Raw genomic sequence first — 10,387 nt, forward strand, 5'->3', positions numbered from 1 at the left:
TGTATCCTGTGATAACAGTTTTTTATGTTCATGCAGTTCATTCTTTTTTCTTCACCATTCATGGCTTTGTAAACTTCTGTTGTATTTATCTAAATGTAGAAAAGTAGGCAACAGGTGGTGCCATGTAAAAGAAAATAGGTTTTCAAGGGTTTGTGTAAAACAGGGTCTTGCAAGAGAGTAAGGAAAGAGGAGGTCATGCTTGACTTTCTCTGAAGTGTGAACATCAAGTCAGAGGAGGGGATTCTGCCCCTCTACTCTGCTGTGGTGAGACCCCACCCAGCATGCTGCATCCAGCTCTGGGTTCTAGCACAGGAAGGATGTTGATGTGTTGGAGTGAGTTCAGAGGAGGCCCAGCAAGACAATTAGAGGGCTGGAGGACCTCGTATGAGTGAAGGCTGAGAGAACTGAAATTGCTTTTCAATTGGAATTTGAGCATTTGGGTCACTGCCCTTGGCAGGAGGGTTGGAATTAAATGATCTTTAAGGTCTCTTCCAACCCAAACCATTCTATGATTTAACTTAATTCAAAAAAACATTACACAGCACAAAAGGAATCATGTCTCCTGACAAGTGTTTTCATCCTCACATACAACAGATATTGATTATCAGTCTGTCCCATCAAACTGCAGGAGAGAATTCTTATTCTGTTTTGGAATGTATATAATTCACTACTTCAATAATACGAATTCATTTTATTAGTGAATAAATTAATCTACTTAATATTTTTTCTAAATAGATCCACAATATAGTTAATGCTAAACCAATATTTTGGTTTTTTCCCCCCCACAAAAAGTCAAAGATACTGCTTTTATGCATTAGTGATACCCAAATGCTCTGCAATTTGCTGCTTAATGTTTGTGTCAAATACCAAAGTATTTTTAAATTTCCTTTTATTTGCCAAACACAGCTGCTTACAAATCCTGTTTGTAAAGTGGGGCAGCATTTGGGGCATTTTCTGTTAACTGTAAAATTAAACTATGGGATTAATAACCTTTTGGTTTCTGTTATTGGCAGTATCTATTACATTAGAGTTTTTAGTCTGAGCTACTTTCTCTGAAGAAAAATAGAATACATAATTTTGTTGTATTAGTAAGTTTAGTTGCTGATGTTTGTTAGTACAGTTCCAAAAGTTGCTTTTTCTGCACCTACTGACTCTGTTCGTAATCTTCTGCAGCTGCAGCGACGCCATGAGCAAATGAAAAAGAATTTGGAGGCACAGCACAAAGAATTGGAGGAAAAGCGTCGTCAGTTTGAGGACGAGAAAGCAAACTGGGAGGCTCAACAACGTATTTTGGAACAACAGAATTCTTCCAGGTAAATTGGAGTCTTGTCCTGCAGTTTACGGTAAAAGTTCTGTAGCTTTCTGCTCAAAGGCAATTTCCGAGACAGTAATGGTCCATCATGGTCATTGACCACTGTGGAGGTGTCACTTAAAAGCCAAGAAAAATTTTGAACTGCTTTTAGTTACAAATGACCATATTTCAGGAATAGTGGGAAGATTATTAGCTTTTAAAGCATATTTTAGCCTGCAAAAACATGGTACCCACACATAAATATGTCTGTGTAAAAAAATAAGTGTTTATATTGATAGATTGCATCAGACTTCTGGGGGATGAAGAATTAAAACTTTGAGAATGAAAATGTTTAATTCCCTTAGTGCTTTGGAGGGGAAATCTGGTGATAACTGCATTGCTTGATTCACACAGTACAAGTACTGTGTACATAGTAAGTTTCATCCATTTTGTTGAAACCCTATTAAAATGGCTGTTTTAAAAGGTGTATATAACGTTTTTTAAAAATCAGAACATATATGCATTATTTAACAAACTTTTTTTTAATGTCATTTTAGAACCTTGGAAAAGAATAAGAAGAAAGGGAAGATATTTTAAATGCATCATTTTGACCACCAGTTATGTATTAGTTGCCAATATGCCAGCCTGGACATCAGTGTTTGTTGGATCTGTTTGACCAATAATTTTGCACCAGTCTTACCCATAGTAATGGATTTAACAGCATGGCAAATTTTTGTTAATTTTGATGGAGAGTGAGATTCCTTGAATTGTCTAGGGTGTTGTGTACTTGGAAAAATAACAGCTCCAAGTACCTTTTTCAATTTTTTTTTTAAACAGGTGTCATTTTAATGCAAAAGAAAACCTTTTACTGTTGTACAATCATGTACTGGTGGTTTGATGGTTTACAGGATATCAAAAAGGCAGGACTCTAGATGGTTTTAATGAGGATAAATTGCCATAATATGATGCAAACAATGCTTGTCTATTATTATAATACAAGAATTCCATTCAGTGCAGCATATATAATAATGTAATTTAGTCTAACACAGTTGACCCTATTTTTGACACTTCCATTGTTTAAAAGGACACATGGATAAACAAAAGTTGTAAGCTTACAGTGCACCTAAGCTTTTTATAACAACCCTTTTATGTTTTGAATTCTTTAAATATATCCTATTCTCATTTAGTAACTTCTTTAGCCAGAAGGATCTCATTACTGCTTCATTTTTTGTAATAACATTTAATTTAGATATTTTTCCATATATAGGCCCTCCTAAATAGAATATAGCTTCTTTCATATGGTAGGAACCAGTGAGTAAAACTTTCCTTTAATTCCCTTTTTACATTTTATGGTAAGTAGCAGGAAAATGCATTTATAGGTCATTTCTAGGCAAAATTGTGGAGTTAACTACCAACCTGTTTCTACCTGTGTGCAGTCTTTCTTTGTTATACTAGAAATGGGAATATGGCCTCGAGAAAAACATCATCATTTTGCATTTAGCTGTATTCATATACTGCATTTCTGTATTTTTGTTTGTATTGTAAAAAGTTACATAATAAACAATGTTGTGATGTAACACCCTGCTGTGTCAGGAATTGTGATGAACAGCTGAGTACTTCTCTGGAAATGGGTGAACTTTCTCTCTGATTGACCTGTGTCTTTGATTCATCTGAGGAATCAGTTTAGGGTGTAGAAGACCCCATTTCCATGGCCATACTCTGAATTGGCTAAACAAGGATATTTCTGTCTTGCCCAGGAGAGGGCATCAAGTGCCTGCACACCCTGTGCTGTGTCCCATCAGCTCCCCTTCCCACAGTCTTGCTTTTCCCACTGTTCTTACTGCCTTCTGCAAACTTTTAGGAGACTCTGGTGGATGGGTGGGAAACAACACATTTATAAGTTGTTAAAAAATGATGGGGATTTCTTATGTCTATGTTTGCCTATGGAATAATGAAGAATATATTGTTTTTTGCAGGTGTTCCCTGTATTATCCCTGTTATCACTCTGTTTCTGCTCATTTTTCTTTTACATGAGTTATGATTACAGAAATATGATTTATTAAGCTAGCTTCTCAAAGAAATTGCATTTTCAGTAGTCTGCATAAAGGCCTCCTTGTAACTCATTTCAAATATTCTGCCTATCTTTTTCAGAGAAGACACTGAATATCAGTAAATGGACATCGCTTTGCCTTGCAAGTAAATAGAATTGCAAAATCTGGTCTTTAATGTATCTCAGAGGATGTACACTGCCTGCATCTACCCCTCAAGTTTCAGTTTAATTCAATAAACTGAATTATTTAATAACCAGGTAACAGTTACTATCTAGGACGGAATTCTGAACTGCTGTTTGTACTCATCAAAACTGAGGATGCACTCTGTGGGTATATGCTGGTACTTTAGCATCTCCATTTGCTCTGATATAGAGATGTCATTTTTCAGGAAACTTGGTTTCACTATGTGTGTCTTCATTCTCCCCACTGTTATTCTCTAGCCTCTCACACACACTCAGGATGATCAGAAACTTGTATAAGCTTGTTAGATCTTTTGTATTAATCATAGAATTGTGGAATGGTTTGGGTTGGAAGGGTTCTTTAAGTTTAGTTCCAGCCTGGCCTTGAACACTGGCAGGGATGGAGCATCCACAGCTTCTCTAGGCAATATAATCTATTACACAGCATTTGTATTTAAATGAAAATGCAGAGCATGTGTTTAGAGTTCTCTTCTGAAATAGAGCATTTCCCTTTTGGGGAAGACTTCTATCACCTCAACTTTTTTTAAAATGCTTTGGCTTTTCATAGGGAGTTTGGGCTGCACCAGGGCTTTTGTATGAAAAAAAATTTGAGAATGATGTGTGAACTTCTGCAATACAGTAGCTGTGTAGCCAGTACAAAATATGTAAGCTAAAGAAGCACTATGAGACAGCCCAGGCTTGTATTTTTTTTCTTCTAGTGAATAAAACATAATTTAAAGGTGTTTTTTCTGCAAAGCCAAAACTCATTTTACTTGCTAATATTTTGTACTAAAATTTCCCTGAATTAGTGTCACAACTCCAAGCATATGCAGCAGAGGTTCTGTGGTGTGTATGCTGGTTAGTCAGAAACCTGTTGCATCCAGGTGTCACTGGATACTACTGGACTTGTCTCCTCTTTCTTTTTAAGTGTGCAGGGAAATGCCACCTGCACTGCAGAGGCACAGAACAAGAGCTATTAAGGAGTAGTTTTGTGCATCTGCTGGGCATTTCTGTATCAGGAGTTGCTCCAATAACATAGTCCCAGGTAGTTCTGGGGCTGGAAATTTTGCTGCTTTCGTATGAGAATGAAGATCTCCATTCAGCTTAGTGTATGTTCTGTGAAAGAGGTAGTGAAGGAGAGAAAATAATCTTGTTCCTGCCAAGCATGGCACTGCAAACAACCTGTTGAAAGTGCAATTGCACTTAAATATGGGGGGTAGGTATATTTCATTTTAGATAGACATAGGTATAAAAATGCATCTATGTTTTATATATGAAGAAGCGAGTAAAGACTGCCAACTTTTTCTTCTCATATAAAATACATTCCCACATTGGGTTAGCTTATCTGGCCGACCACAATAAAGGTTCAGCATCCTGAGTATCAGGATGCTGAAACTGCTGCTTCCAGCATGAAATACAAAGTTTTGAGGGAGTGATGTAGTTCTGGCTTTCACTGCAATTTTCTCATTTGATAGGCAGTGAGCTGCTGATGCTCTGACTCCTCGAAAGGCCACATGTTGGACCTCTTTGGTTCAGGTGACACTGTCTCCAGAGTACTCTTGTGGTCAGGCTGCCAAAACCATTCTTCAGTTGGGCATCTTGGGGAATGCAAATCTACATTTCCCCTTCATAATTTCCACAGTAAACATAAGAGATTCTTAATTGTTGAGGATTGCTTTTGTCTTTATTGCTTCAAGAAACCCCTCAATCTGAATTTAAATATAATTAGTGTAAAAGAATGCTTTTAAAGGTTTCAATACAGATAAATCAACACGGAAGTCAAGAATTGGACTGGATCACTGGTTTATGCGTTGACAATAAGCAGGAACTGTAGCTGAAGTTGTGGAGCAAGTCAATACATGAAGGGTTCACCACCTTGTTTGTGCAGCATTGTCAGGCTGATTTGTCTGTGGATAGTGAGGGTGTTAGTGCCCAAGGTAAAGATGTACTTTTCCCTGTGGATTACCTGATGAGGTTGTTTTTGCACACAGTTCTTGGGTTTCCAGCCCTTAATGTTTACAAGCTTCTCTCAATGCAGTTGATGTTTCTCCATTGCCAACATCTCTGTTTCTTGACCTTACGCTGTTTAAGGCTCAGCAAAGGCAGTTGCTCCCTTCTTCACAACCCATACCTGCCTCATCCCACATTCTGGTGAGTATCCTGTTCTGCCAGATGCCTGGTGAGTTTGGTGGCCAGCCATCAGGATAGCTTGCTCCTCACACCAGGTTCCGCTGTGCTACTCTTCCTGAAAATGAGCTGTGTCTGCCAGCACCTTCAGGAATGGAGCATGTCTCAACCTTTGCTGCACGCTGTGGGTTTGCCCAGCCCTGCTTTCCTATTGCCACTTGGTTACTTCTCCCAGGAGCTACTCATCTTGTTCCTCTTGACAAGTTGTCTTGCTTCTAACTAGTCACAAGTGTTCAGCTTTAGAAGTGTGTGCTATATCCTGGTAAAAATGACACTGGTCACCTTCAGGGGGTGCCAGTGGGATTCCTCCCCCACACCCAGATCTAAACACCTGCTGGTGCTGGAAGAAGGCACTGTTCCTGTCCTCTCTTGGCTTGATGGAAGTTATTGGCTGTCTTTGGCTCTGGGCAACAGAGAGGAAGCTCAGTGAACAGAAGGCCTTCCCTTGCTGTGGTCCCAGGAATATATAACTGTGAGACTGGAGAGCTTGATCCATTCATTGGGTATCCACAGCTGCCTGGGGTATTCCTGTGTGAGCAGGAGGGGATGCAGGAGGGCATGTGAGACTACAGGTGGGGACCCAGCAGCAGCACTGGGGGACCTGCAAGTGGCCTGGGGTGCCAAACAGTGCTGCTGTGGTGGCTGCAACTGCAAATAATTCCTGTGTGCTGTAACCTGTTCTCTTCCCTTGCACTATTAGACGGGGATGACCAGTGGAACAGATTTTTGAGCAATATCATAAGAAACTGATGACTGACAGAAAAACAAATCAAAATTTTTATCCATTCCCTTTATGGTTGAAAAAGCAGCTCTGGTTCTGTAATATATCACCTCTGCACTGTCGTCTGGAGAGGTTTATGAGGCAGCCAAGATGCATGCTTTGTGCAGAGCAGATTTTTAATGAAGGCGATCATGTTTAGCTTGCCCTGGGACAACTAGACATATAGGTCGAGATAAAATTTGCGCTTTCACTTTACTAAGGGAACATAATTCCTCTGGTTTCTCAGATACCCCCTGCCCCAGTCTGCCAGCAATAATCTTCACAATGAAAAGAAATGGAATAAGCAATCATGTCACAGTGACTAGATTTTGGCAATGTAGAAAGATTACAGAGAGGCAAGAGGAATCCCTTTTCTGCTCTCAAGACCTTCTCATTTGGTAACCTTAAGAATGTCCTTCTCTCCTTTGGGAGCTGCTGAATCACTTCCCAGACTTGACTCATCTGAGGTCCTGCATGTGTTGGGGCAGTCCCAAGCAAAATACAGGCTGGGCAGAGGCGAAGCCCTAAGGAGAAGGATTTGGGAGTGCTAATGGATGAGAAGCTGGGTGTGATCCAGGAATGTGCATTTGCAACCTAGAAAACCAACGTATCCTGGGCTTCATGCAAACCAGCATGGCCAGCAGGGAGAGAGAGGATTCTGACCCTTTGCTCTGGTGAGACCCCACCTGCAGTTCTGCATCCAGGTGTGTGAACCCAGCACAGGAAGGAAATAGACCTGTTGGAGGACGTCCAGATGATGCCACAAAAGATGATCAGAGTGTTAGAGCACCTCTCCTGTGAAGACAGGCTGAGGGAGTTGGGGGTGTTCAGCCTGGAGAAGAGAAGGTTCCAAGGAGACCTTAGATCATCTTCCAGTACTCAGAGGGACCCTACAAGAGATACTTGTAACAAGGGCATGGAGTGATAAGACAAGGGGGAATAATCGTTTTAAACTGACAGATAGTAAATTTAGATTAGGTATTAGGAAGAAATTCTTTGCTGTGAGGGTGGTGAGGCACTGGAACAGGTTGCCCAGAGAAGTAGTGGGTACTCCATTTCTGGAAGTGTTCAGGGCCAGGCTGGATGGGGCTCTGAGCAACCTGGCCTAGTAGAAGGTGGCCCCTCCTGTGAAACAGGAGTGGAGCTAGATGGACTTTTAAGTTTCCTTCCAACCCAAAACATTCTATGGTTCCTGGTGAAGAGGAAGGCTTACTTTGTATGTGCCGTGCCTGAGAACTGTATTGACAGCATTCAGGCTTTCACATGACTAGTAAAGTCCTTTGAGAACTTTGGAAAGTCACCTAAAGTTGTAGTTTACCTCAGTTCTCCCTCTGGAAAAAGAGACTTTTGCCTCGCTGCAGAAGCAAAATTTTCTTTACTTGCAGGAGATGTAGGCAGGGCAATGGGTCTTAGCAAAGTAGATGAAGGACTGAGTGTCTTGCCACCTGGCATGTCATGAGCTCCCTTCCCTTTCTGCTGCTGTGTTGGTGGTTTTAGACCCTGCACAGAGCTGGTTGAGCCCCCAGAAAACTAACCAGTTTCAGAATACTTTTACCTTACAGAAATTACATTCAGATTAAATCAGTGTGATTCCCAAGGCTTTGCATCTCCATTCCTGTGCACTGGACTCTGGTGGGGTTTCTCCCCTATCCCCACAGATGGTGTAGCATAGTCCCTGCTGTTCCTTCCTGGCCACAGCCACTGGTCTGGCTGCTCAGCCCTGTCCCCAGTATCCCAACTGCATCTGCAGCTGAGGCTCCCTTACAGATGGTTGTGATTAATAGGTTTTTTCACAGAGGCATTTTACCAGGGGGAATAGCAATCCAATGCTGCTGTTTCATCAGCTCTGACTGCAGAGTAACCCGGGCTCATTTTATTTAATTTCTCATTGTTTGCCAAGCTACTGTCTCACAGAAACATCAGCATTTTTATTTAATCCTGCACAAAGAATATATTCTCTAATTCTCAACAGTACAGCCTATTCTTTGAATTGCAAATAGGGCAGCAGTTTCACTTCTATTCCTAGTGTGTTAGGCCATAGACTTTTTAACGGTTCTTTGAAAATAATTTTAAAAATCTCTTCTGTCTTTAATTTGCTTTTGGGTGCTCAAGATTTGGTTATGTCCAAAGGTTTGCACCCCATGCTAGGTGGCACCAGGGAAAAAGTGGGCAGGTAAGTACACAGCTGGGCTTATCTGAAGGCTTTTCAGGTGATGTTTGCTTGCTGTGGTAGCCCGCCTGATGTACCAACCTGATTACAATGAAGGGTGCAGAGAAAGTTTTGTGGTCTGTTGTGTTTGCCAGCTGTACAGTGGAAGAGGAGTTGCTGGTACCTGAGTTAGGAGCAGAAAAAAATAATCTCTTAATCCCTGGAACATGCACAAAAATTCAAATCCCAGGAATGACCTAAACCATCGGGAACTGATGTCTGCCCTTATTTAAGCAGCAGGTGGCAACATCCTCTGCCTGATGAAATCCATCTTAGGTTTCTATGAAGGGTTTATTTCTTCTTTTGGAACAAGAGAAGCTTCAGGCTCTGTTTGCAGCCTCTTCCTTTCTTGGGAGCACCTTGCCAGTGCCTCCAAAAGAAAGTCTGCAGAAGCACAGTAGGAAAGTGTCTTGATTTTTGTGCTATAGCTCCTGTTTAGAGAAGGTGTTTCTTCCCCTGTGGAGTGAATGACTTTCACTGAGCGTAACCTGAAGTCAATCAGTGGTGTGTGCAAGGGCACACAGGAATGCCTCCATAAGTACTGACAAATGCTTTCCCTACATGGTGGCTTTAGTAGGTTTGGGAAAGATGGCAGAAAAAGGGATTTCCCTAAATACAAGAATGTGTGCAGGTGTGTGTTTTAATGGCTTCTCAAATTGGCAATTGAGAGAAACATCTCAGCTTTCCTATTCCCAGCATTTCCCTGTAGAGCAGCTTTGTGACCTCCTGGACTTTCCTTATTTCCCTTGTTTCCCCAGCCTCCTGCTTGCCTTCTCTGTGGTCATGCCCTGATCCTCCTGCCATGGCCTGTTCTCCTGCTCCTGCAGTGACTGATGTATCTGTGGAAAAAGACCCCACAGAGCTGCTTCCTCCACACCTATTCTCTTCTTCTCCATCTCCCCACTCTGCCTCCTCTCCTGCCACTACCTCATCTTTCCTCTCCTCACTGTGCCTGCAACAGCTCCTTGTACTGAGGGTTCTGTTGCTCCAGTGAGCATGGGGTAATGAGGGAAAGCCACTTGGGAATGGACTGCTGCGCTGGGCAAGTAGCACTCAGTCCTCATGTGTTCCTGTTACTGGCTCCTCCTGTGCTCCAGCTCTTCACCTTCTTTTTCCAGCTGTTGGGCACAGGGACTGCTCAAGGCTGGGTCTGGCCTGCAGGGAGAGTTGTCCTGAAGCTGAGATGGGAGGTAGCAGAGCTGTAGTCCCAAGTGTTCGAGATACATCTGATTGCAAGCTGGGCACCCATCTTGGATGACGTTTTAAAGCATGACTTCATGTGTCTTGTTCCTACTGCCTTTAATGAAGCATCAAATTTCTTGTTTAAAAGGTGTTGCTGCTCCTGTTATTTCTGTTCCCACTGCTAGATCTCAGAATGCTTCTGAAGTCTTGTGTGGGCCTTAGTGGGCCACAAACTAAACACTTGTAAAGATGAATTCAAGCCCTAATTTGAAATATCCTGGCACCACTCTGATACCACAGTGGTTAGGCCTGAGATATGGTGGCTTTATCACAGTCCTTGGGACCACAAACTCATAAATAGTCCACAGCCTAACTTAGGCATTTTTGAACCTCAGCTTCTCAAAAAGGCTTCTGTAGACCCACTAACCCAATTCACTGTTTAGTTCTCTGTACTTCACCCACCACCTTGCTCAGTGTCAGTCTGGTGGGATGGGGAAAGACATTTGGGGTTTATCTCTCAGTGGGGAA

At 41.8% G+C, this 10,387-nt stretch overlaps 1 protein-coding gene across 2 annotated transcripts in view; it reads left to right on the forward strand.

Annotated features, from left to right (window-relative positions):
• Positions 1-2,868, forward strand: part of SEPTIN7 (septin 7) — a 79,014-nt gene extending 76,146 nt beyond the window's left edge. For both annotated transcript variants that reach the window (XM_088166142.1, XM_088166145.1), the window contains 2 exons: positions 1,174-1,313; positions 1,849-2,868. In XM_088166142.1, coding sequence (XP_088022268.1) covers positions 1,174-1,313; positions 1,849-1,888 — 180 coding nt within the window. In that variant the 3' untranslated portion in view covers positions 1,889-2,868. The remainder of the gene's footprint in view (positions 1-1,173; positions 1,314-1,848) is intronic.
• Positions 2,869-10,387: the final 7,519 nt, after the last annotated feature.

The sequence above is a fragment of the Sturnus vulgaris genome, chromosome 1 (assembly GCF_052056855.1).
Source record: "Sturnus vulgaris isolate bStuVul1 chromosome 1, bStuVul1.hap1, whole genome shotgun sequence".
NCBI classification, from domain to species: Eukaryota; Metazoa; Chordata; class Aves; order Passeriformes; family Sturnidae; genus Sturnus; species Sturnus vulgaris.